The sequence below is a fragment of the Sorex fumeus genome, unplaced genomic scaffold, assembly GCF_029834395.1.
Source record: "Sorex fumeus unplaced genomic scaffold, SorFum_2.1 ptg000111l, whole genome shotgun sequence".
Taxonomy (NCBI): domain Eukaryota; kingdom Metazoa; phylum Chordata; class Mammalia; order Eulipotyphla; family Soricidae; genus Sorex; species Sorex fumeus.
In genome coordinates, this window is record NW_026606168.1 from 10,809,819 (window position 1) to 10,837,469 (window position 27,651).

At 51.1% G+C, this 27,651-nt stretch overlaps 1 protein-coding gene and 1 non-coding gene across 2 annotated transcripts in view; one reads left to right on the forward strand and one right to left on the reverse strand.

Moving 5' to 3' along the window:
• The first annotated feature begins 3,266 nt into the window (after positions 1–3,266).
• Positions 3,267–27,651, forward strand: part of RGS3 (regulator of G protein signaling 3) — a 135,883-nt gene continuing 111,498 nt past the window's right edge. Inside the window, exons 1-5 of the mRNA XM_056135385.1 lie at positions 3,267–3,365; positions 18,222–18,272; positions 22,352–22,410; positions 23,685–23,779; positions 25,625–25,693. Of these exons, the coding sequence (XP_055991360.1) occupies positions 3,287–3,365; positions 18,222–18,272; positions 22,352–22,410; positions 23,685–23,779; positions 25,625–25,693 (353 nt within the window). The 5' untranslated portion in view covers positions 3,267–3,286. The remainder of the gene's footprint in view (positions 3,366–18,221; positions 18,273–22,351; positions 22,411–23,684; positions 23,780–25,624; positions 25,694–27,651) is intronic.
• On the reverse strand, positions 11,678–11,801 carry LOC130043132 (small nucleolar RNA SNORA26). The gene has a single exon (XR_008795323.1). It is a non-coding gene; the product is annotated as a small nucleolar RNA SNORA26 (small nucleolar RNA).

The following is a 27,651-nucleotide window of genomic DNA, read 5'->3' on the forward strand; positions in this document are numbered from 1 at the left end:
CCAAGTCCATATATTATTTTTTTTCAAAAATTTCTTTGAGGGATAGCGATTTTTTTCCTTGGCTTCTGGGCCAGATGATATCTTCTAGGAATAGAGTCTTGGATAGTCACTATGAAATGTACCCACAGGAACCCCTTGTCTCTTTTCTTCAAACCCAGAAGTCCTTGTTCTCTAGAGATCACGTCAGTCTTGAAAATGCCTGTCTCAATCTGTGTGTCAATGGGCACAGGTCCACGTGCCCTGCTTGGGGCTTCACAAAGTGCCTGTGCATGTGTGTACATAGGATGCATGGACAGTGAGTGCATGAGTGCTTATAAAGATAATGTGAATTACGTATGTAGTGTGTGTGTGATACAGTAACACACACTTACTTTATAATGTATATATGTGTGTGGGCTGGAGCGATAGCACAGAGGGTAGGGCGTCTGCCTTGCATGCGGGTTCGATTCCTTCGCCCCTCTCAGAGAGCCCGGCAAGCTACGAGAGTATCTTGCCTGCACGGCAGAGCCTGGCAAGCTCCCCGTGATGTATCCAATATGCCAAAAACAGAAACAACAAACAGCACAATTTGTTGTGAGATGTTACTGGTGCCCACTTGATCAAATCGATGAGCAATGGGAGTACAGTCACAGTGACAGTGAAGTATATGTGCAAAGTGGTGTGTATTGTGCATGGTGTGTTATTTTTGTATAAGTGGTGTGTGTGTGTATGTGTATGTGTGTGTGTTGCTGAGATATGAGGTTTGTCAGAAAGCCAGGCTTGGTCCTTATTAACTACCCTCCCTTCTCAGGGCAGCAGGCCCGGAGCTGTGACCCATTCTGGGTACTCCGTTTGACAGAGGGGTCCATGCCATTGTTCTGGCTTCCATTTGAGTCTTCCTCTCTTGAAAAAAATAGCAACCTGCCCCTTTACGAGAAGGGACCATCCAGTTTCGACTGAGTTATAGTCCTGGGGGTGGAGGTAGGGCCCCATGGAGGGCTTACATGGTGGGTTGACGAGTTGCTGCCCACCTATCTGGGGCAGGAGTCTGAAGGAAACCAGCAAAGCAGTGGGGTGAGTTTATGGGAGGCCCCCTGCCTTATCTCCGGGGTCTCACTGGCCTTTGCAGCTCTACCCAGCCCTCCTGCTAGCTCCCACCTACCCTGTGGGCCTCTGTGGACTCCAGCATCTAGAGCTGAGAGATTCCCTCCAGTGCAAGCTCTGGAGAGCTGGGAAGGGGCCAAACCAGGGGACACATCCCTTAAATGTCTCTATTTGCAACCCTGCCATTACCCTGTGTCTGGAAGGCCCTGCTTTCTAGCTCCCAGTGGGCAAGCATGGAGCCCCCTTGTGGGAGGGCATGATCAGGCCACACCCAACCCTACAGGCCCCTGTCCTCTCACCGGCCCACCTCCACGCCTTGTCTGCATCCTGGCGCTTGAGCCGGAGGCTGCCTGTCTTTGGCCAGATGCAGTGGCAGAAGGGACGCCTGGACTCAGACTTCCCTCCCAGGCAGGAGGCAGACATGGCTCCTCTTGGTCCAGGGTGCAGGTGAGTGGGAGAGAGCCAAGGGAGCCACCCTGACCCTGCTTGGGGCTTCACAAAGTGCCAGGATCCAAACCAGCCACCGGCCTTGGGGGGATGAATTTGCACTGGACCTTTAGTTTGCTGGTTCTATCTATGGGTCTATTCATCTATCTACCATCTACCCATCCCTCCACCCCATCCCTTCCCTCTGATGTGCTGGTGGTCACTGAGGTTCCACACCCACGCTTGGGTGTGGTGTTTGCACATTTGGTTGTGGTGCTCACTGGGGGTCACCACAGTGCTCACACCTGAGCTTTCAGGGCATTGACTCCCGACTCCCCTCTCTTTAGTTAAGGTGCTCATGGGGGTCGCCCCTTTTCTTTGTGGTGCTCAGACACACCTGGCTGGAAATCGCTTCCAGAGTCAGAGCCAGGATTTACAGATAGCAGAGCTGCCAGGATCAGTCTGGGGCCTATGGGCGGCACCAGGGACCAAACTCGATACCCACACTTACCAGGTGAGTGCTTCAGCCACAGAGCCATCTCTGCGCACCCCTCACTCACTGGCTCAAGACCATCCAATTTTCTGTTCTCTGCCGGTAACCAGCTACTCGGTGGCATCTGATTTCCTTACCTCTCCTTGAAAGGTGGTGTCGTCCCTGTGCCATAGGGCATATGTCCTTTGGCCACAGGGCAGATGTGAGGCCATGGGAGAAGAGAAGGGCGTAGAGAGAAATGCCATCAGATTTTAGTTCTGCTTTTTCCTGGCTCCGAGCGCCTTGGACAAGTCCCCTGTACCCTCTTAGCCAGAGCTTTTGATTTATTGCTGGTCATGATGGCATGACTCTTGATTTATCTCCATCCGTCTCTGGACAACTGCACCCCACCAACTTAGTCCTGAGCTGCTGGCTGAGCCACAGACCCAGTTGGCAACTCCGTCCCTGTTTTCCGACTTGCAGAAGAGCGGCAGCTTTGCTACCCCCCCTCCCCCCCCCAAACAGTCAGGGATTCCAGAACAGATGCCTGGGTGTGAGGCGGCTTCCAGGAGGAGCTCGTGGGTGTTTGCAGACAAGGCAGGCTGGACGGGCCCTCTTCCCAGCTCGACCTCCTCCATCAGTTCTGCAGATGGGACACACCTGTTACTCTGTCACTCGCTGTGACTTGGTCGGGGGCTGGGGGGCCGTTCTCCTGTGCCCAGGGTGGGGGTGGGAGGAGGCACTCCGGTAGGTTGGTGGGAATCGGTGCCTGTCTGCTCTTACCCAGAGGATGCCCTGGCAGGGACCAGGAGCGGGCCGGGAAGGGGAAGGGGATGCGAGCAGGCGCGGAGGAGAGGGAACAGAGACCGCATCTCCCAACTCCACTGCGCTGGGCCGGGCGGTGGCTTCCCGGCGCTTGCTCGCTGGGGTCCAGTGATTACAGGTCTGCGCTTCAAAGCCGGCTAGGGCCGGGGCTAATTGCCGGCCTGGGGGAGGCGGGCGGGCGGGCACGCCTGCCAGGGGCAGTCCTGGAGCCTGGGGCCCGGTGGGACGGGGGTGCGGGTGGGGGTGGACTGGCCCCCGGGCCGGTGGGGAAGGGGCGACTGGTCAGGTGGACAGCGCCCCATTCAAACGCGCGCGGGCCAATCAGGGCCCTGCGCGCCCGCCGCGTTCAAACGCGCAGCCCGGCCTCCCGCTCGGCCCGGCGCGGCCAACCAGACCCGGGCGCGGGCCGGCGGGAGAACCTGCTGCCCCGGTTACTGGGAGCAACACAGGCGCGTCGGGTTACGGGGATCCGCGCGGGCCATGGAGCGCACTCTGCACCGCGTCTCCCTGGGCAGCCGGCGCGCCCACCCTGGCCTGTCCTTCTATCTCACCACCTTCGGTAAGTGCTTGCCCACCCCGCCGGCCGGCCCCGGGGTGCGGGGGAGCTGCCCCCAGCCCTTTCTCCTCTCCAGCCTCTTCTTCCTCCGGTGGCTGCCCAGGATGGGCGCAGGACCCCGCCTGGCAAACCCCACGACCTCCCCGGGCACCTAGTGGGACCTGGCGCTGTGGATTTCGCCTTCCTTGGCTGTACTCGTCAAACCTGGATCGTGTCCCTGAGTTTCCCATGAGCGGGCAGCTCGGGGTTAAATCAATTTGGTTGCACGTTATTTGGGGGTCCTGTGTGGAGGGGTTGGGACCACACTGAGTGGAGGTGCTTACTCTTAGCGCTGTGCTGGGTGACCGTGTGCTGTGTGCTGTGACATGGCACGGGGTCGCTGGTCTCCCCTGTCCTCTCTCGCCTGCTGTCTTGTTGGGCACCTTAGCATTGGGGGTTTTCCTTCAGGTGCTGGTACTTGGAGGGGGCGTTACTTGAACCTGTGTGAAGCCGCTTTGGGCAGCAGCGAGGGGGAGATTCTTCCCTGCAGGAGAAGGATTCTCTGGAGGGTGGCAGGGCTGCCCAGGGGCTGGAGACGGAAAGCAGTAGAGGGAGGTTCCCAAGCCCTCCCCCAGAGCAGACCTGGGCTCCCCCCAGGGCCAGCTGGACAGTCACTGCCCCTTTAGTCTTGGCTAGCCCAAGTCAGCCTGAGAAAGGTCCCGGTTGGGTCCTGGAGCAGAGCCCTGCGCAGCTCCTCAGAGCCATGTGTCCTTGCCAGCTCTGCTGACATTTCCGCTGCAGAGACTTAAGATGCATCCAGGATGGCCTCCAGGATGACCAGGGCTAGAGTTGGCCCCAGAGCTCCAGCCTTTTCATCCAGAGATGGCATGTCTAACCCGCATGTTTTGAACATTATTTTTTATTTGGGGATCACATCCAGTGGTGCTCAGAGCTGCCTCCTGCCTTCTGGCCCAGGGGTCACTCCTGGTGGGGGCTTGGGGTGGTACTTGGAGGGGGCGTTACTTGAACCTGTGTGAAGCTGCTTTGTTGATCCATCTTTGGTGGATCACTCCTGATGGGGGCCCCTCTGGGGTGCTGGGGATGGGCCCCGGGTGGAAGGCAAGTGTCCTACCCTGCTGTCCTGTTGCTCTAGCCTCATACACGATTCTTGATGGGGGGCTTTGGAGGGGTGGTGTGGGGCGGCCACTACTGCCCAAAACTGGACTTTGCTCAGGTTTCAAAGCCAGAGCCCCCAAGGAGGTAAGGGCTCCCCTGAGTTTTGACCCAGCTGTCCTCAGGCTTGGTTCTGCATGCCCCTGGCCCTCCATGACCTACTGCGTTGTTCTCTGGGGCCAGGGGCGGGGGGGGGGGGGGGTGTATCAGCCTGTGGTATGACATTGTAGAGCTCACTGGTGGGGACAGTAGTGAGTGCCATTAACTGGCCAGCATGTGGCCAGCACTTCCCAGGGCTCATGCATGCATGCTCTGTGCAGTAGGCTATGACCTGCATCGTCCCACTCAAGCCACCCAGCCCTGCTCACCCCAGGGGATGTGGACTCTGTGAATAAGGGACATTTCTCTGAAGTGCCAAGTTGTTGGAGTTGGAATAGTGAGGCCTTGTGACATTAGCTGTGCCCCAGTGACAAAGTGAATATGTGGAGAGCCAGGGTTTAAGGTGCTTGCAATTAACCTGTACCACCTATGGTCCCTCCAGCACTGCTAGGTATGGCTCCCGAACCCTCCCCCCTGCCCCAAACAAAAGTGAATATATATTTTATTGCTTTTCCTTCTTACTGCCACGGAAAGATGTGTTTGTGGTTGACAACTTTCTTAAAAGAGCAAAATAGGGGTCTGACCGGTAGTAGAGAGGGGAGGGCATTTGCCTTGCATGCCGCTGATCTGGGTTTGATCTCTAGCATCCCGTATGGTCCATCTGATCCCCTGAGTAGGAGTAAATCCTGAGTGCAGAGCCAGGAGTAGCTCCTGTGCTCTTGAGCATTGCTGGATGTGACCCAAAAAGCAAAAAAAAAAAAAAAAAAAAAAAGAATTAAATTAAAAAAAAACAAACAGACCAAAGTAAAAATTGGCTTTAATATTATTCTTCAAGACTGTCGTTTCCTGTTGAGATTACACCCTCCCTCACTTTGTGTGTGTGTTTGGGGAGGGGAGGCCGTGTGTTGAGATCATGTTGTATGAACAGTTCTGTAACCTTTTTCGTTCCAACCTGGTGTGATGTGACTGCTTTCTTGCTCTCAATCCACACTTTTTTGCCGTGGTGTTGGTGGAGGTGGAGGTGGGGATCAGTGAAAACCAAGGGGTTGGTGCTTGTTGTGACCACAGCTCCTGGGAGGGAGTCACACACTTGTTCCAGTGCTGGCGGAACTGCATGCCTTGTTGCGCTCAGAGGTGCCGGGGACCAGACACTCCCCCACTGAGCCATATTGCTAATCTCCAGGGCAGATCTGGGGAGGAGGGGCGTGGAAACCAGGCCTGGCCATGCCCCAGGCTGGGGCAGGTGGGCGTCAGTGACGGCACCCTGAGTGTACAGGGTGGGGCTATAATCTGGAGGATGGAGCTCATGCTCTGTGAGTGCCGTTCTCTCCTGATGCCAGAGAAGGCTCCTTCTTTGCTGCAGTAACTGTTTTCTGACAAGGGCTGCCCCTGTTTTTTGGGCTGAGGATTTTCTTTGCTCCCTGAATGGTCTGGTCATGAAAAAGGTTCTGATCCATGGCTACCCGTGGGGTCAGTGAACAGAGGCACCGGGGGAGCCAATCCAAGACAGATTCCTGGCCCTCCTCCCAGAGTGCTAAAACTGGCAGCTGGTGATCAAACTTTTTGTTGCTCCTCTTCTTCTTGTTTGCTTCTTTTTTTCCCTTCTTTTCTTTTTTTGTTTGTGTTTTTTAATTTGTTTTGGGACACACCTGGCGATACTCAGGGGTTACTCCTGGCTCAAGTGCTCAGATCATATGGGATGTCAGGGATTGAACCCAAGTTGGCTGCTTACAAGGCAAACACCCTACCCATTGTACTACTACTCTGGCCTCTCTCTTCTCCTGCCCTGTCCTGTGGTACTCAAGGTCTATTCCAGGTTCTGTGCTCAGGAGTGACCCCTGGCAATGCTCTGGGGATCACACATGTGTTGTCGGTATTGAACCCGGGTCATGGCTGATGCAGACACATGCAAAGCAAGTGCCTTCCCTCCTATGCCATCTCTCTGACCCTCACAATCCATAACTTTAAGAAGTCCCAGACGTATTATGTTGCTCGGCTGGGTCTGAGACAATAGGCACTATCTGTCTGGGGGACTGGCTGACTACCCCCGACTCTGCAGACCTTCGCTGTGTTCCTTTTGCTTCACAGACCTTGCTAGAGTATCCAGTTGCCCTGGGCTCCCAACCCTCCAGCTGTGGGCTCGCCCTGGACAGACCAGATGAAGATGCTGCCTAGCTAGTAATTTCCTGAGCACAAATGCTTCAAGGGGAGAGTGGTATCTCTGTAAGCTTAGAGACACCAAGTTGTTTTTGAGCTGAATTCCCTCTAGGGAGAGGACCGTGTGATTTAGGTAGCGTGTGGCTGCTTGTGTTCTGGGCTCCAACCTCCTGCCCCCTATAAAAATACATTCAAGTCATATTAGTGGGATACCTAAGGGCTCTTAAGGGAGGAGGTGGTCTCACTCCCTGGGAGGGAAATTGCTCACTGGGCCTTGGTGATTCTTTATTAGTGATAGCATTTGAAGAAACCATGATAGGTGTACTGTATAGTTGTTAGCACACTAAAAAAGAGCTTCACTGAGATATAGTTTACATACATTAATAAAAGTATACAGCTAAATGGGCTTTTGTCTATTTAGGGCTGGAGTGATAGCACAGTGGGTAGGGCATTTGCCTTGCACACAGCCGACCTGGGTTTGATTCCTCCACCCCTCCCAGAGAGCCTGGAAAGCTACTGAGAGTATCCCACCCGCATGGCAAAGTCTGGCAAGCTCCCCGTGACATATTTGATATGCCAAAAACAGTAACAACCAGTCTCACAATTTGTTGTGAGACGTTACTGGTGCCCACTCAAGCAAATCGATGAAAAAACGGAAGGACAGTGCAGTGCAGTGCAGAGTTGGTATCTATTATTAGTTTTCTTTAATTTTGAAGTATTTGTTGGGGGGGGGGTGTCACCCCTGGCTGTGCTCAGGCTTCCAGCTCTGCACTTAGGGCTCACTTCTGGTGGTTAGGGGACTATATCAGGTGTTGGGGATCAAACCTGAGTGGGTGGCATGCAAGCCAAGTGCCTTACCCTCTGTACTTTTTCTCTAGCCTCATTACTTTTAATTTTAGGGCATTTAAAAAAATTACTTTCAAAAAGACACAATATATTCCTTATTTACACCCTAATTCCCATGCCTTGTCCCTTTTTTTTTTAGTCCTAAAGAGTCTGTTTCTTTGGATATGCCAGTTCTGAATATTTCATATAAACAGAATCACATACACTGTGCTTTTCTGTGAATGGTTTCATCGTCTTTTTCTTTTCTTTTTTTTTTTTTTGGACCTCACCAGCAGTGGCCAGGACTTACTCCTGGCTCTGTGCTCAGGGATCACTCCTGGAAAACTCAGGGAACCATATGGAGTGTTGGGGATTGAACCTGGGTCAGCCATGTGCAAAGCAAGTGATCTACTGTCTGTATTATCTCTCTAGATCCTAGCATCATGTGTTCATTGTTCGTTCAAACTGTAGCTTGCATCAACCCTACATTTTTTTTTCTCCCTGAATAGTATTCCCTTCTTTGGCTATACCACATTAATGATCTATTCACTATTATGAACAGTGCTTGTTATTAGCATATACATACAGGTTTTTTGTGTAGACAAATGTTTTCCAGTTCTATTGGGTATACACATAGAAGCACATTTTCTGAATCAGGCAATAACTACAATATGTTTAATTGTTTGAGGAACTGCCAAGCTCTTTCAAAGCAGGTGTGCATTTTTTATGTGGCACAGAAAGGTCAGAGGGTTTTGATTGCTTTAGCAACCTCACCAGTTCTTGCCATAGTCGGACTTTTTTTTTGATACTACTTCTTTTTAAATTTTTTAATTTATGAATCACTGTGAGATACAGTTACAAAACTTTCATATTTGAGTTTAGTCATACAATGATCAAACACCCATCTTTCCATCAGTGCACATTTTCCACCACCAATGTCCCCAGTATACCCCACCACCGCCACCACCACAACTCACCTCCCCCCCCCCACTCCTCCTCCTCCATGGCAGACAATTTCCCCCATACTCTCTCTCCACTTTTGGGCATTATGGTTTGCAATACAGATACTGAGAGGCTATCACGTTTGGTCCTTTATCTACTTTCAGCATACATTTCCCATCCGAAACTATCCCTCCAACCATGATTGGCTTAGTGATCCCTTCTTTATCCCAGCTGCCTTCTCCCCCAACTCACGAGGCAGGTTGCCAACCATGGAGCAATCTTCCTGGCCCTGTCTCTACTGTCCTTGTGTGTCAGTCTCATATTATGCTATTTTATATTCCACAAATGAGTGCAGTCATTTTTCTATGTCTGTCCCTCTATTTCTGACTCACTTCACTTAGCATGATACTCTCCATGTCCACCCATTTACAAGCAAATATTCTGACTTCATCTTTCCTAACTGCTGCATAGTATTCCATTGTGTAGATGTACCAAAGTTCCTTTGACTAGTTGTCTGTTCTTGGACACTTAGGTTGTTTCCAGATTCTGGCTCTTGTGAACAGTGCTGCAATGAATATACAGGTGCAGATGTCATTTCTACTATGCTTTTTTGCACTCTTGGGATATATTCCCAGAAGTGGTATTGCTGGGTCATATGGAAGCTCAATTTCTAGTTTTTAAAGGAATGCCCATATTGTGTTTTATTTTATAATGTAGGAACACTGCTATTTATTCAGCCATTGATTAAGCTGATTGAATTGGGCATGAACTTCACATTACTTTTTTTTAATTTTTTAATTTTATAAGTTAGTTCACAATGTTTGATTACATTTAATATTCAAACACCAATTCTACCACCATTACCAGCACCATTACACCTTCCCACCACCAATTTTGGGATGTTTCCATCCCAAACTCCAATCCCTGTCCCAAAACACAACCAAAATAATATATTTCGTATTGTCTGTTATGAAGAACTGCAGAACATGCTTACAAAAAAGTGTTCATATACGAAACAGTGTGAAGATTGTTCTATTTTGGCAGGAGCCATCAAGACATTGTATAAGATATCACTAACATGTTGTCAAAGTTTGGGTGATGTGAGCTTTTGTATATATGTCTGAAAATATGTATCTATGCATATATACATTTCCCTCTATGATTTGTTGCCTACTGTCTGAACCCCATCGAATATGGTGTGGTAATTATGGAGAGAGGGTAGGGAGTGTTTTCTGATGTGTCACGTGGCTGCTTTTGTGGCCGCATGGTCCAGGAATATGTTTACTCATACGTGAGGCTCGGCAGGAGCATGTGGGGAGTGGCCTTGAGCGTGGTGGCGGTTGGGTTGTGGAGGCTTTTGGCTGCAGGAGCTGGGTCCCTTGGGGCAGGGAGCGCTCTCATCCACCCCTCTTCGGGGTGCCCCGTGTGAAGCAGCCTGGCGTGGAGTCCGGTGGCATGGTTATGGAGGCCTTGTGTTATGTTCCCTTTCGGGAGAAGCAGCCGTGTGATTTGGATGGTGGCCAATGCTGAGATAATCTGGTGCCAGGAGTGCCCATTATTGTTTTCCCAAAAGGCTGGACCAGTTGGCATTCCCACCAACAATGAAAGAGAGTCCTTTCTCCCCACATCTACACCAGCACTGGTTGTTCTTGTGCTTTTTCATGTGTGCCAGCCTCTGTGCTGTGAGATGATATCTCATTGTTGTTTTGATTTGCATTTACCTGATGATTAGCAGCATAGAGCAGTTTTTTCACATGCCTTTTAGCCATTTGTGCTTCTTTTTTGAGGAAACTTCCGCTCATTTCTTCTCCCCATTTTTTGATGGGGTGGGAGGTTTTCTTGTTTTGTACAATTCTACTAATGTCTTGTATATCCTGGATATTAACCCCTTATCAGCTAGGTATTGGGTAAATATTCTTTCCCATTCCATGGGCTCTCTCTGTATTTTTTTTTTGATTAGTGAAACACCATGAGGTACAGTAGACTTACAAACTTTCGTGCTTGGGTTTCAGTTATATGGTGATTGAGTCCCAGTGCCCATTCTTCACCACCAATGATCCCAGTAGCCCTCCCCCCCCCATCCCCCCCATCCCGCCTCTGTGGCAGGGCATTCCCTTTTTCTCACTCTTTCCTTTAGGGTGTTGTAGTTTGTAATAGAGGTATTGAGTGGCCATCGTGTTTGTTCTATAGTCTACTTTCAGCTCGCAATGTGACATTCTCTCTGTATTTTGATCACTATTTCCTTTGAGGTGCAGAAGCTTCTTAGTTTAATATAGTTCCATTTGTTCATGTTTGTTTCCACTTGCTTGGTCAGTGGTGTTTCATCCTTAAAGATGCTTTTAGCTTCAATGTCATGAAAGGTTCTGCCTACAGTTTCTTCTATGTACCTTGTGGATTCAGGTCTGATATTGAGGTCTTTAATCCACTTTGATCTGACTTTTGTGCCTGGCGTTAGACGGATGTCAGGGTTTGTTTTTTCCAGGTAACTGAGTCAGACTTTTTTTTTTATCATAGCAATTCTGGGGGTGTGAGGTGATATCTGGTTATGGTTTAGATTTGTATTTCCCAGATAACCAATGATATTGAATATAATTTTATTGACTTTTATGTACCTCTTTTCTGTTTTTGCTTGTTGTTTTGAGCCACATCTGTCTATGCTCAGGGCTTACTCCTGGCTCTGCACTTAGGGATCACTCCTGGTGGACTCGGGAGCCCCAGATGGCCGAGTGCAAAGCAATTACCTTACTTGCTGTACTGTATCATTCTGCCCCCAAATATATCCCTTTTGGCTTGTTTCAGTTTTTGGTTCACACATGGCAGTGCTCAGGACTTACTTCTGGTTCTGCACTCAGGGATCGCTTCTGGTGGGCTTGGGTGCTCGGGATAGAACCCGGGTCAGCCACATGTAAGGCAAATGCCATGGCCTTCCCACTGTGCTGTCACTCTGACCCTTGTATCTACTCTTTGGAGACAATTTAGTTCAGATATTTTCTCCATTTTAAAACAGCCATTTATCATTTTATTAAGGAGTTGTAAGTCTTCTTTATATATTCTGCTCTTTCCTTATCAGATATGTGATAATATATGAAAATATGTTCTGTTTCTATAATGGGGCTTTTGATCTGTTTCCTCGCCCATCTTGCTGCAACTCCAGACAAGATCCAAAGAGAAATTTTATAACCTCTGGATTATAAATCTTTGTCTCTGGGTTTTATAGAGATTTACTTTCCTGCTCTTTGAAGTTCAAATATTTTAAATGTTGATGAAATCTAATCTTATCTTTTTTGCTAGTTCTTTTGGTTTTGACATGGACAACTAAAAAATATATATTTTTTGGCCTGCCAAGTGGTGTCAGGGGGTCTGGGTGCCCCTTTTGGCAATTCACAGCTGGACCCAGGCAGTTCAGTGCATGGACAGAGGATGAGGTGCTGCTCAGGCCTATGGGGAAGGGGATTCTAGGGGCCACCCTGCCATGCTCAGGATCACACATGGTGATGTTCAGTGTCCTTCAGGACTGCAGCTGGCCTTGCTTGGGGGACCATGTGGTGCTGGGGATGGAACCAATTTCTTCTGTATGTGAAGCCGGTGTCTCAACCCCTTTACCATCTCTCCGGCCCCAGCCAAATCCAAGATGATAGAGATTTACCCCTATGTTTTATTTTTCTTTCTCCCTCCCCCGCCTTTTTTGCTGGAGGGCAACCGAGGGCTTGCTCCTGGCTCTGTGCTCAGAGATCACTCCTGGCAAGGCTTGGGGAAAGCTATCCATGGTGCCAGGGATTGAGCCTTGAATGACAGCTAGTGCAAGGTCAGGGCTCTCCCTGCTGTACCATGGCTGTGGCTGATGGAGACACTTAGGCCTCTGATACTCTTGGAGTTCATTTCTCTAAGAAGTGGGGTGAAAGGCCAACTTCATTCTTGTGCGTGTGGCCTTCTAGCTGCCCCCTCATCATTCGTGGAAATGCCTGGGAGTGGCCAGTGGATGGTGCTGGTGCCCTTGTGGATCATGGGATTGACCATTCCCACACGGCTTCACCTCTGGGCTCTCAGTTCTCTTCCTTGGAGTGTGGTTTATCCTTCTGCCAATGGCTGCCGACCCCACTGGAGGCTGGGAAGTGTGACTGACTCCCTCTGTTTTGTACCTCATTTTAAAGATTGTTTTGGCTAGTCCGTGTTCTCTGGGTTTCCGTGTGTTTTTTATTTTATTTATTTAGTTAGTTATTTGGTATGGGATCACATCCGGCGATTCTCAGGACTTACTCCTGGCTCTGTGCTCGGGGGGTCACTCCCAGTGGGGCTCGAGAGACCTTATGTGGGGTTCAAAGAGGGTGGCCCCATGCCATGCAAGCACCTTAGGTGCTGGGCTTCTCTGGCCCCTCTCTGTGCTTTTTTAAGTCTAATGTTTTATATTGTGGATAGAGCCCAAGTTCACGCCCTTGGTTGACAGAGCATCTTCTCTGATGAACAGCTTGAAGGAAGATGATGGACTAATTTGCGAGCAGCAACCAGCCTGGGCATTTGGGGTGTTTGCTCGAGATGTGCATGTGGTTAGTGAGTGATTCAGGGTGATTTTACCCCTGGGTTTCTGGGCCAGGAGGCGACAGGCAGGCTGGACAGGGTCTGAGGGCAGCAGGTAGCTGTGGACTCTGAGAGATACCAGCCCGGTGACTTTAGAATCACTGTCCTCAGATGACCCCGTGCGGTGCAGCCGCGGGGAGTGGCGGGGGCCCCGGAGAAGCTCCTGGAATCTGGTTTGCAGAAGGAAGTCGGGAGGCCTTGCTCTGGAGGCAGCGGGCTCAGGAATGTCTTTATTTTGCTGGGCCTCTGCTCTGTTTTTGTTTGTTGTGGCAGTCTGGTTGCAGCGGGGGCCCATCTCGCCTCCTTTCTGTCTCTCATTAGGAGCCGAGGAGATGGGGCAAACAAAAGCTCTGTTTTCTGCAGACAGCACGAAACTGGGCAGCAGATGCCAGCCAGCTGCTGGGCGTGTGGACCCGAGGAGCCAGGCCCTGGATGGGGGGCCAATGGCTGCCCTGCGGTGACCAGGACGTCCGGAGGGCTGCTCTCAGGAGCCAGTCACTGGGTCTCTGAGCCTCCACGTTTGTCAATCGGTTCAACTATTCTTCCATCTGTCTGCTTGGGAGCTTTGAGAAATTTCTCAACTCTCTGAGTCTACTGAGACCCCTTTAGTGTCTTATCCAACTTTGCCGTTGGTGTTTTTTTCCCCCCATAACCTTTTAAATAAGAATCAGAACACACATGCAGAAAAGCAGCCCCCTCACCCCCACCCACTATACCCCATGACGTAAGGTCAGTGATTTAGCATCAAACAAAGACCTGCGTTATGCACGTATAGCTTAGAAATGGAACATCTCAGGGCTGGAGAGATAGTACGGTGAGGAGGGCACTTGCCTTGCTCATGGCCAACCGGGTTTGATCCCCAGCACCCCATATGGTTCCTCAAGTACTGCCTGGAGTGATCCCTGAGCACCGTCAATGGTATACATTTCCCATCACCAATGTCCCCACCTTTGTTTTATGTTTTGTCAGGAAACACTCTGCATCTTTCCAATACTTTGCCAGCTCAGAGTCTTTTGTTTTGGGTGAGTTTGGGGAGGAGATGGGGTGAGGGAGTTCCCTGAGCACAGAATCAGGAGTAAGCTCTGACCACCACCAGGTGTGGCTTGAAAAGCAACAAAAGAGGAGAGAGAGAGAGAGAGAGAGAACGAGCACTCATGATAACCAGAGACTTGCTATGGCATCATTGTTTTCTTCATTCAGTTGCAAAGACTTTCTATTTTTCTTCCTCATTTCTTCTGGAATCCATGGGGATTTAAAAACAATTATCTTAATTTCCAAATATCAGGGAGTTCCTAGTCATGTATACATATGTATATATGTACATATATTTGGGGGGCTCCCGTGCAGTGCTCAGGGGGCCCAAGGACTATTCTCCATGATACTCAGCCACCCAGACTGAGCCCCAGATGCAGCTCTGCTTGGATCCTGCAGTGCTGGGAACCAGCCAGGCCACTCTGGTCTTGTGGGTCTGCTGGATAAACCTAGCAGTGCTCAGCGGGCCATGGAGTGATGGGAGTTGAACTTGGGTCCTGACATATATCAGAGTTGGCCTCTTACCACTGAGCATCTCCCAGGGCCCTTGAAATGACATTTTTATTCTCTGTTATATTAAAAAAAAATTAGATTTTTTTTTTTTTGCTTTTTGGGTCACACGTGGTGATGCACAGGGGTTACTCCTGGCTCTGCACTCAGGAATTACTCCTGATGGTGCTCAGGGGACCATATAGGATGCTGGGAATCAAACCCGGGTCAGCCGTGTGCAAAGCAAACACCCTACTCGCTGTGCTATTGCTCCAGCCCCTGATTAGATTTTTTTAAAAAACAGATTAAATTTTTAAAACTGAATCACCATGAGATCCACAGTTACAAGGTTGTTCATGACTGGTTTTCAATCATACAATGTTCCAATCCCTCAATCCCTTTCCCTTCACTGGTATACATTTCCCACCACCAATGTCCCCACCTTTGTTTTATGTTTTATCAGGAAACACTGTACATCCTTCCAGTACTTTGCCAGCTCAGAGTCTTTTGTTTTGGGTGGGTTTTGGGAGGAGATGGAGTGGGGGAGAGAACACAGTGGTGTTCAGGGCTAATTCCTGTCTCTGCTCTCAGGGTTCACTTGTGGCAGTGCTCAGGAGACTCTTGGGGGTAGAACCTGTGTTGGTCACTTGCAAGACAAATGTCCTACATGTTGTACTATCTCTCTGACCCCACACATGCCACTTCTGCCCCCCCCAAAGGGGGGGATGGGGACACACTGGCTATGCTCAAGGATTACTCCTGGATCTGTTCAGGAATCACTCTTGGTGATTTTGGGGGGATCATATGGGGAGCTGGAAATTGAACCCAGGTCAGCTGCGTTCACCCTCCCCACTGTACTATCACTCCAGCCCCTGGTCCCTCATTCTTCACCACTTTCCAGTCCTGACACTTGAATGGCCTTCACATCCTCCCCTCCTCCTTTCCTCCTTTCTCTCTTCCTTCCCAGCCCTCTCCCTGCTCTTGCCTCCTCTCTCCTCTTTCCGTCCTAGATTCCTCATGATTTGATTCGCAGTGAGGGACATGATGTAGACCTCGGTTGCATTTATGTTGTCAAAGCATCCATTCTGATGGAATGAATGAAATGCCTCTGGACTTCCTTCCCTCATCTCCTGCTCTTCCCTGGAGGGGGTAAGGTGCACTGGTTTGAACCCACCTCCTTCCAGAACATGCACATACTGACACATATCCCCAGACACAGACAAATAGATGCCCTGTGTGTTGTTCTGCAGTTGGCTTTCTCCAAGGAAACATGGCTCTCTGCCTTGTTCCCAGGCAGGGACACACAGAGCTCCCCCCAACCTTGCAACTGTCTATGGGGGTGCTCCTCCACAGCCCTAGTTCATTCCCAGTTTCCAGCGAGGGCAGTTTCTGTCATTTCTGGCCTCCTCTTGGTTTAAGCAAAACTGCATGCAGGTGGTGAGTTTTTGTCCAAGATACTTACCTGGAAGTAGAATTACACCTTTTGGTGTGTGTGTGTGTGTGTGTGTGAGAGAGAGAGAGAGAGAGAGAGAGAGAGAGAGAGAGAGAGAGAGAGAGAGAAAGAGAGAGAGAGCACTCAACATTGCTCAGCTTTCATCCCTGGTAAGGCTCCCGGGACAATTATGTGGTACCGGAACTTAAACCTGCCTAGGCCGCATGCAAAGCAGGTGCTTTATCCACTGTACAATCTCTCCAGAATGTGGCCATTTTCATTTTAATGGTATTTATAGAAATTCCCTCCATCAGGGCCTGAGAGCAACTGCTCTGCATCTTGACTAGCAGTTGCTGCTGTCTGTCTGGCTTGTGTCTGCCAGACTCGTGGGAAATGCTCTTTTATTGGCATTTTCATTTTCATGCCCCAGATCTTTGTGGGGTTAAGCACTTTTTTATGTTGATTTCCCATTTTGTCTTCTCTGACTTTCTAGTTCAGTGTCCTTTGGTTAATTATCTATTGTGTTGTCTCTTAATTTGGTTTATGATGTCTTTCGTTGCAACAGACGTTTGCCAAATATTCTGGAGTCACATTTATCTGTCATTCCCTTGTGACCTCTGCACTGTGTCTGGCTGAAGAGGGCTCCTTCCAAGCTTCTAAATGGGCTCAGGGACAGGGCCTACCACCCAGAAATCAAGGCTGATCCCTGGTAATAATTTTCAATCACAGATTTGGATTTAGTAGACCTGGAGTTGGGGGACACCCAAGACTCAGAGTTTCTAACTCCCAAATGCTCCTGATGATGCTAGTTTTTGGAGCCTACGTTAAGCAGAAAGCTAGTAATCCAATGTCATGGGAAAACTCCCCTTTTCTTTGGGGTGTCAGGATTCTGTGAAGAAGGTAGCATTGATGTTGAAGGATCCCTCTGCCCCAGCTGATCTCTCTCTCTCTCTCTCTCTCTCTCTCTCTCTCTCTCTCTCTCTCTCTCTTTCTCTCTCTCACTTGCCCCAACTCATTGATCCTGCATCCTTGTATGGTTTTCTGCCTCCTCAGAGCTAGCTGGGACCTCCCAAACTGGAGGGTTTTGGCTGACCCTCACCCTCCCCATACTCCTGACCAAGGAGTATGGACCCTTCATTCTCCAATTTACAAAGTTGTTCACAATGCAGTTGTTTTAGGTATTCAGTATCCCAACACCTGTCCCATCACCAATATGCCCTTCTCTCAATCAATGTCTCTAGTTCCCCCCGCCTCGACCCCCCTGCCAAGCCCTCCAAGCCTGTTTCCTTAGCAGGCACAAAATTATTTACTTTTTATTGCTTGTTACAACACAAATCTCATCATCATGTTGCTAAAGTCATGGCCTGAGGATTTACTGAGCTTTAGGAGCCCGTTGTACCTTCTGTATTATTGTTCTTACGTATTGAGCTTGGGCTGGAGCGATAGCACAGCAGTTAGGGCATCTGCCTTGCACACGGCCAACCCAGATTCGATTCCTCTGTCCCTCTAGGAAAGCCTGGGAAGCTACCGAGAGTGTCCCGCCCGCATGGCAGAGCCTGGCAAGCTCCCCGTGGCGTATTCGATATGCCAAACACAGTAACAAAAGGTCTCACAATGGAGAGGTTATTGGTGCCCACTCGAGCAAATCAATGAACAAAGGGAGGACAGTGCTACAGTGCTACTTAGTGAGCTTAGTGTGCTTCCACCCAGTTTTCCCATCTAATTTTCTGTATTTCTGCTCGGCTGTCAGTTCTGTGACATTTGGAGATTCTGTGCAGCTGCATATGTTGGCTGCACACTTCAGGAGCTTTGGAGCTGTGACAATCAACTGCAGGCGTCTCTCTGGCTTCTCTGAGAGATCAGTTGTGAAGAGGCCCTGCTTCTCTGGCAGCTGCAGGAGCCGGATTTTGTTGGTTGTGCACTGGGCCTTTAGCAGGGCAGGGACACTGTCTAATCCCATGCTGCTAAGGTTCCAGAGGTCTGGGCCTGGTGGTGGCCGGGGCTTCCTTGGAACTTAGGGACTTGTGAACCTCCTTCACCTCAGAGACTGCACAGAACTTTGAGTTGCTTCGCAAGGCTAAGAAGCATTTCTGTCACCGGCCTCCTCCACTTTCCTCCCTACCCAGAGATGAAGTTCCCTCTGGTTGTCTTTCTAGGTCAGCTGAAACTGTCCATCGAAGCCCAGGACCGGGTGCTGCTACTTCACAGTGAGTATAACTGAATTCCTGGTCGGCCAGCAAAAGACTGGAACCAGGGACAGTGTTAACATGGGACGGGGCTGCTATTCTATTCATCTTTGAATAGTGCCCTGCATAATATCCATGGGAAAAAGTGGGGGTTTACTTAAGGTTCTTTCTAGAGACCCTGGATCTGCTCCGATGCAGATGGAGTGTATGCAGTATGCCTTCTCCCTGCAGCTTGGAACTGCTCCTGCCTTAGGAACTTCTGCACCAACCTTGGTCCCCAGGGACTAGGGCCATGGAAGAGTTTCCCTATTTTCCCACTCTTTTTATTCCTTCTTCCTTCTTCATGATCTTTTAACATTCATCATCCACAGATCACCCATGAATCCATCCATTTATCCATCCATCCATTCATTTATTGTTTACCCATCCACCCACCTATATCTATCCAGGAAACCATCCACCCATCTATCCACCCATCATCCACCCATCCACCTGCCAATCCAACTATTCATCCATGCAATGACCTATTCAACCGTCCACATATCTATCATCATCCATCCAATGATCTATCTAACCATCCACCATCTGTCATCCACCTACCCACCACTCATCCAAATGCCCACCCATCCATCTATCCACCCACCCATAAGTCCATTCACCCAGCCACCCACTCATTCATCTACACATCCATCCATGCATCCATCCATCCATTCATATATCATCCACCAATCTACCCACGCATCCATCTATCCATCCATCATCTACCCATCCACCCATCTATCTCCTCATCTATCCATCTTCCATCCAACTGTCCACCCACCTACCAACCCATCCATTCATGACCCACCCACCCATATCCATCCATCTATCCATCCATCCATCCATCCATCCATCCATCCATCCATCTCTGGCAGAATATTGTGGTGGTGTTCAGAAACTTTAGAATGATTCTAGAGCTGAATTCTGGCTCTAGTAATATACTTGCTGAGAAAATTTAAGCAGCTCAGTTTTCTCCTAGGTCAAATGACAGTGCCTACTTTATGGATGATTGTAAGAATTACATGCATTAACGCTAGTGCACTATCCAAGTCAGTGCCCAGCATGTGGCAACCTTCAAATAAGTGTTGATCAAGTCAGATAGATAGCCATAAATGCCTCCATAGGAATTGGGCATTGGTTCTGGACTAGGGCCTGGGACATTAAGAGCAGCACCTAGCTCTGTCTAGGTGTCACCAATAGCAGGGAAGACATATCAAGCAGGCTGGTGCTCACGCACACCTTGAAGGAGATATGAGCTTGGCTGAAGGGAGCAGGCAAGGCACAGTATCCCTTAGAGGGGGAGCCATCAGTGCAGAGACCTGAGTGTCAGAAAGCAAGATATACTTGAATGTCCATCTGCCTCGACTGGGCACAGCAAAGGTGGGGGGTCTGGCACTGAGCAGGGGCCTGGTAGGAGGTCCTGTGTGCCACCGGGGCATTGGTGCTGCATCTGTCCATCGAGCAACCTGGCCGCCTTCCATTGAGTTACAAAGCTTCTGCTATGGTCCCAGTATACTGCCGCCCCCTGCGTGCCCTTATCTTCCCATCCTGTGCACACTTCCTTGAATGCCACATGCTTGCTCATGTCTCTGGGCCTTTGTGCCACAGCCCCTTAAATCTAAGAAAAACCTGGGTCCCTCTCCCCTTTATTTATTGAGATGACATTCATGCATAATGCATATTATAGCCTATATGTGCATGTATAGAGCCTATAGTTACTTCTGAGTTCCTTTTAGAAAATAGTTCTCCCGCACTCTGATTTTTTTTTATTAGTGAAACACCATGAGGTACAGTTGCTTGGGTTTCAGTTATACAATGATCAAGTACCCATCGCTCCACCAGCGCCCATCCTCCACCACCGCGGGTCCCAGCATCCCTCCCACCCCCCATCCCCGCCAGCCCACCCTGCCTCTGTGGCAGGGCATTCCCCCTTGTTCTCTCTCTCTTCTTTTGGGTCCTGTGTTTTGCAAGAGAGGCATTGAGTGGCAATCATGTTTGGTCTATAGTCTACTTTCAGCATGCTTCTCCCACCCTGGGAGGATCCTCACAACACCCTTTATTCGGTGCTCTCTTCTCTATCTGAGCTTCCTTTTCCCCTAGCACGTGTGACTGGCCTCCAAGTCATGGAGCAAAACTCCTGGTACTAATCTCAGCCACTCCTGGGTGTTAGTCTCCCATTTTGTTGCTTTATGTTCCCCAGATGAATGCAATCTTTCTGCCGCACTCTGATTTTTTTTACAAGAATCATGCCTGCCGTAATCACCATCAAGACTCAGGACTTTAAGGCTCGTTTCGCCTCATTCCCTGCTCCACCTTCTAAAAATCACCCCTGTGCCACCTGGCTGGGATATGTTACTTTCTCTTCTTTGTCCCAAACAGCCCGCATCACTCTGGTCTGCTCAGGACATATCTTCACCAGCAGTACAGGGTGGGGGTGCAGGAAGAGAGGCTGTGTCACCGGGGGTGGGGGAGGGGACAGATAATCCCAGGGGTTCATCAGGCTCCTACCTGTCCTCCAGGACCACACCCCGCCAGGGGAATGGTGCACGCAGGTCACTAGGAGAGTGGGAAGAGGAGACCAGCAGGCCCCGGGCATCGCCCCACGGCTGTCCTGGCCTTGGGAGTTCTAAGGTGAAGTTCCCAAGCAGTGCAGGCTGAAGGGTGTTCTCTGCCGCCGAGCCAGCCTCCAGCTGTGCAAACAGTTTTTGCAAAGTTCTTCTTGGCCTCCGCTCCTGCATTTGTCTTGCCAGTTTGCTTTGGCCTCACCCCAGGCTCAGGCCCCGCGTCCTGTCCTGGTCAGCTCCACTCCCCCCTCATGCCTTAGGCCCCGAGAGGAGCAAGGAGTAGAGAACTGTCCTAGAGACACCCCAGGGCACCCTCAACTCAACAGAAAGGAAGACAGCAAAGAGACAGGGCCTTCCTGCACCCACCTCTCCTGTGCCGCAATTACTCCTTCCCTTAGCCAAGCTTGCTTATTCTGTAGACTCTCTGCTGAGTACTTCAGTCTTTCTTTTCCCTCCCTCCCTCCCTCCCTCCCTCCCTCCCTTCCCTGTCTCTTCAACCATCACATTTTCTTTTCTTTTCTTTTTTCCTTTTTTGCTTTTTGGGTCACACCGGGCAATGCACAGGGGTTACTCCTGGCTCATGCACTCAGGAATTATTCCTGGCGGTGCTCGGGGGACCATATGGGATGCTGGGAATCGAACCCGGGTCAGTCGTATACAAGGCAAATGCCCTACCTGCTGTGCCCCTCACATTCTCTTATTGAGTTACCATAACTACCATGTGACATGTGAATGTTCTTATCATTTGTAACCCACCAAGAAACGTTAGATCGTGTCTCTCAGGAAGGGGATGTCACTTGCTGCAGCTTCTTTGGCCAGTGAGAAGTAGGGTTGTGTTCCTGCTTCTTGTGTGTCTGCCTTGGAGCCCCAGTTTTTTGCCTTCTGTGGCCTGTCTGCCAACACAGCACAGCAGGGGGCGCTCTCAGCCCGGCGCCCCACCCGAAGAGGCTGTGTGCAGGGGGTTGGCAGGGTGACAGTTTCTCCAGCCCTGTCACTCCTGTGCATCTGGGATTTTGGGGGGAATTTACTGTCTCTCCCCATCTTCGCTCCACCCCAGACTCATTTACACCACTAAATATTAAGTGAGGGGGGCTGGGAGATAGTCCAGTGGCTAGAGTGTGCGCCTAGCATGAGCCCCACCAAGGTTTGATCCCTGGTACCACCTGGTTCTCAGAGCATCTCTGGGTGCAACCCTGGAGGGTCTGAGCAGTCGGTTGTCCCAGGGATCCCTGGCACCACAGGGCCTGAGCTGTACCACTTCCTCAGACCCTCGTGACCCCCTGAAACTCACCACAGGGGCTTCCAGTGCTCCTGAGCATATGTGGGAGGCCCCCCAGTTAAGTGAGGGTCCAGATGCCCACGTCATTCTGCCGGGAGGGTGCTGCCTGTGTGTGAGAGACAGAGAGACCAGCGAGGGAGAACCGCCCAATATTATTATGCGGCCAAGACCTGCAGAGGGACCCACCCACCCACTCTGCCATTTCCGTCTCGCTCTAGTCATGGAAGGCAAAGGCCTGATGAGCAAAGCACCTGGCGTCTGCGACTCCTACGTGAAGGTATGTGATGGTCTGCAGGTGGGTAGAGGTTGTGGGCCCAGTCACTGGACTGAGTCCCAAGGTGCCAGCACCTTCTGGGAGGTGGCAGTCACCAGGCCCTTATATGGTCATTAGGCATGCATTGAGACCCAGTGTTATGGTGCTGGGCTAGGAAGGGTCCCTTGGTTGCAAGGGCTTCCTATAAGAGTTGAAATCTGCTTGCCGGGGGAAGGGGAGCTGGAGCTGGGGGTGACTCCAAAATAGTGCTCAGGGGGATCAGGGCCCAGTCCTGGTGAAATTCAGCCAACCAGAGTGGACGGACGGCTCAGCGCTTGGGTGGGAGGGTGGGCTGCTGCTCGGACCTTGAAGGGCTGGGAACCGTCGGCCATTCAGGGACCCTCAGAGCCCCCCCAGAAGTCCATGGGGTTGAGCCAGGATCAGCTAATCTCTGAGCTTGCTCCCTTGTCCCAAGAGCTGGTATGTGATATGTGATCTTAGCTTCCTCCTCAGGCACCCATGAGAGTATGGAGGGTGGAGATTCACAGATAATTCCAAACCTTCTCCTGAAGAGCCACAGCCTGGAGCTGGAGAGATAGTATGGGGGTAAAGCCTTGCATGCAGCCAGCCCTGGTTCAATCCCTAGCGCTGCATCTGGTCCCTCAAGCACCATCAAGGATCGGGCAGGGATCACTCCTGAGCATTGCTGGGGTGTGATAAACCCTTCCCCCCAACGCCACCCCCACAAAGAAAGCAACGTCTTCGCTCCTCTCCTTATGCAAAACTGGAAGCAGGATGGCTGGATTTGGGGGGGCTAGAGTAAAGGGAGTGTCCAGAGGAAGCTCCTTCCAGGGACAGGTCCTGTCCAATGACATCTACTGCAGGCCAGCATCCCCCAGAGTGACCACTGCACACTTTTGGAGCCTGTGACAGATCAGAGTGGGGACAGGAAATCAGACGCAAGCAAGGAGTGACCTGGCAGAGGGCAAGCATGGCCTTGGGAGCTGGGCAGAGGAAGCCCTTGAGTCTGGGGAAACCCAGCCCAGAGCCACTGCTAGGAGCTCAGGAGAGAGAAACTGCCCATCTCTAACTGGGCCTGTGACAGCTCTCCCGGCCCCGCCCCATGCTGAGGCCCCAGCCTGGGGTCCCCTCCCTGCTCCTGGCTGGCCTGGGTGGCTCCTTCTGTGCCCATGGCTGTCAGAGGCCGCCACTACAGACGCTGACCTGGGAAGCCTTAAATTCAGAAAGCAGCAGAGTCTGCTGATGGGGTCAGCCAACACCTGCTCTGTTCCCTCCAGATTTCTTTGATCCCCGAGGATCCCCAGCTCCGATGTCAGAAGACGCAGACGGTGACCGACTGCAGAAACCCAGCCTTCCACGAGCACTTCTTCTTGTAAGAGTCCCTGGCAGCCAGGCTCTCCCAACGCGGCCAGGGGTTTTGCTGTGGTGGTTCTTGGTGCCAGCTCTCAGCTGAGCAGAGTGACTTCCGTGGAGGTGTTTGTTCCCTCACTCACTGGTGTCCTGGCTATCCTGAGTCCCCAGCCTGGCAGTGAGGTCCCTCGAGAACGTGCCCCTCCATCGTCCACTCACACGATCAGTGCCCAGCGATTTACCCTCTGTGCTTTGGGCCAAGTGTTCTCCTTTCGAAGAAGGATTTTTAAAAGCCCAAGGATATTTTTTTTGTTTGTTTTCTTTTTAGGTCACACCCAGCGATGCTCAGGGGTTACTCCTGGCTTATGCACTCAGGAATTACCCCTGGTGGTACTCAGGGAACCATATAGGATGCTGGGAATTAAACCTGGGTCGGCCGCCTGCAAGGCAAAAACCCTACCCGCTGTGCTAGCGCTCCATCCCCCAAGGATGTTTTTGCCTTCCGTTCTGTCCTCTTTTAAAAACTTGCTAAGCTCTAAAAGCCTCAGTCTTCTTATTTGTAAAACGGGGCTAACTCAGAATAGTCCTCACCTCAGAGGGAAGCACATCAACTGGGGTTGTTTGCTTTGTTGTTGTTTATTTTTGGTTTTGGTTTTTGGGCCACTCCTGGCAGTGCTCAGGGCTTGTTCCTGGCTCTGCACTCAGGGATGATTCCTGGAGGTGCTTTGGGGACCATATGGGGTGCCAGAGATCAAACCCAGGCCAGACATGTGCAAAGTAAAGCTACCTACCCAACGTACTCCCTCTTGGACCCTCTATGCTATCTTATTTTATTATTATTATTATTAGTGAAACACCATGAGGTACAGTTATAGACTTAAAAATTTTTGTGCTTGGGTTTCAGTTATACAGTGATCGAATACCCATCCCTCCACCAGCGCCCATCCTCCACCACCACGGGTCCCAGCATCCCTCCCACCCCCCCACCCCCCCATCCCACCCTACCACTTGTGGCAGGGCATTCCCCCTTGTTCTCTCTCTCTTCTTTTTTTTTTATTTATTAGTGAGACATCATAAGGTACAGTTGTAGACTTATAAATTTTTGTGCTTGGGTTTCAATTATACAATGATCAAATACCCATCCCTCCACCTGTGCCCATTTCCCACCACCACGGATCCCAGTGTCCCTCCCACCCCCCATCCCCCCATCCCACCCTGCCTCTGTGGCAGGGCATTCCCTTTTGTTCTCTCTCTCCCTTATTGGGTGTTGTGGTTTGCAAAAGAGGCAATGGGTGACAATCATGTTCGGTCTATAGTCTACTTTCAGCTCTATGCTATCTTTTTTTTCCTTCCCCACACTCCTGATCTGGGACCCATAGGAAGATATTGAACATTTTGTATTTTTCTCTTAGTGATGTTTTTCTTTTGTCTTCACTAGGCAAGGTAATTTTGCTTATTGTAGAAAAATAGAAAATATTAAGCAAAAGGTACAGGGACATGCCCCCCCCCCCCCCCATGCTCTCAGTCCCGGGTCTATCGCTCACCAATGCTCCTTGTTTGATTTTCTTTAGGAACATTAGTGTGTGTGTGTGTGTGTGTGTGTGTGTGTGTGTGTGTGTGTGTACGCAGAAGGGACTCATTCTGTGACATTCTGTTGTAACCTCCATGGCTTCGTGGCCAGCAGAGCTGTTATACATGATGGTGTGAGTCAGGACTCTCCTCCCACACGATCTGGGCTCTGCTTTGCTCCATCAATTTCTGGTGGTTGGCCCCGTAGGTTACCTGCATATTCTGCAAAGGCGGCTGCCGTGGGTCTGTCCCACAGCTTGGCCCTTCGGCCTCCCTCACCCTCAGGTTTGCTTTGCAGCCCCGTGCAGGAGGAAGACGAGCAGAAGCGCCTGCTGGTTGCTGTGTGCAGTGGGGCAGATGAATCCAGGTGAGCGAGAGTTCAGCAGGGAGGGAGCCCACTCCCGGCTCCAGGTTCGTACATGGCCGCCAGCAGTCCCTCACTCTGCCCACTCTGCCAGGAGGACTTGACAGCCAAATGAGCATCAGTGACCACACAACTGCTTAGAAGCTGCCTCCTGCACGGAAGGTGGCCAGTCAATGAAAGGCAGCTCTTCTCACTAGCTTAAACCCAGTTTAGGACCGGTTTCCAAGGAGCACTTGCTCAGACTCCGATGTTGGTGTGTGTGTGTGTTGGGGGGGGGGGGGAGTACCCACCTACACAGGCACAGGCCCTTCCCTCCTGGGACCCCAGGTGCTGCCTGGCACAGTGGGATGAGGGGAAACACAGAGCAGGGCGATAGAATCAGGGGCTCTGTGCCCCATAGTGTTGGACTCGAGCTGCTAAGATGATGCTGGTTAGAGGACGTGAGTCAGGGGCCAGCACACTCCGGGCACAGGGAGGCCGAGGCAGTGTTGGGGAGGGTCTGGGTCTGGGGTGAGAGTGGGCAGCTCAGGAAAGGCCCAGGGTCCACTGGGAGCAGCAGGAGCGGCCACTGGCGAGAGTTCTGGGGGAGGTCCTGTGGCCGGGGGGCACCTGTCGAGCTGTCCCAGAGGCAGATGGTGGCTCAGTCAGTGAAAGGCAGCTCTCCTCGCTAGCTCAGCCCCAGCCTATGTAAGAGAGCACAGGAACCCCGTGCGCCCTCACACCCTAAGCGGCACGGCTTGGATTACTCAACCTTCATCAAGAACGCGTTGTCTCGTATTAGAATATTTATTTACCTTTGACAGCTATTTTCCTGGGAAGAGGCTTATGGGGCTGGAGGGATGACAGCTCAGCGGGCTGAGCACATACTGTGCCGATAGGGGGCCTGGGTTGGAGCCTGGCACTCTTTGGTTCTCCCCTCCCCCCTCCCCCAGTACTCCAGGGAGTGCCTCCCCTCCCCCCCTTGCCAGCACAGAGCCAGGAGTCACTCCTGTGCACTGCTTGGGTGTGGCCCCCGCAAGCAAAACCAAACCAAACAAAAAGGAAGGTGCAGATGGTGCTTTAAGCCCATTAGCATTTGTCCATTTTTTTTCCACTTAGTTGCCATTTCTAGGTTGCCACTTTGCCGTGGGAGCTGGGATCATGAAGGTTCCCCAGAGGTTACCCTGCCCTCCCTCCCACACAAGTCAGGGGAGTTTGTTTCAGAGGCCGGGAGAGGAGAGCAGAACTGAGCAAGGGTGTATCAGCCACGTAGGAGCCCTGGCAGCCTCCCGCTATGCCATCTAAATGGGCAGAGGGCATGAGAGCAGAGGTATGCCACAGGGCAAATGCACACAAGATAAGGGTGGTCAGCGAAGGTCCCCAAACTCCTGTGGCCTGCTGCCCCCTTTGCAGAAAGAAAAGTCCTCAGCACCTCACCCCTGCCCCGGAACTCCGCCTTCTTTATGTGAACAAAACAGAAGGTGCCCCTCTCCCCACCGTGACACACGAGGTTACAACCGGCAACCACGATGACCCCAGCACCCCCAGAAAGAGGAAGAGACTGGGCTGGCAATAAGAGGAAGGATGGGGCCGGAGTGCTAGGACAGCGGGTCGGGTGTTTGCCTTGCACGCACCGATCCAAGTTCGCTCCCCAGCATATGGTCCCCCAAGGACCCCCAGGAGTAATTCCTGAGTGCAGAGCAGGAGTCACCCCTGAGCATCGCTGGGTGTGACCCCAAAAGGAAAACAAAAGAGGAAGGAAGAGGGTGGTATTAACCGAGGCAGATGAGGCAATAGATTTGTTCCCTTCCATGCCCCTTGGTATGGTGGTATCAGGAATCGAACCCAAGGCCCACGCATGCCAGGCAAAAGCTCTCCTGCTGACCCCCACCCGGGGTTTCTTTCCTCGCGTGGAACTTTTCTCAGTCCCGGCGGGGACACAGGCGTGTGGGGCGCGCAGGTTCCCAGCTGGGGCTCTGAGG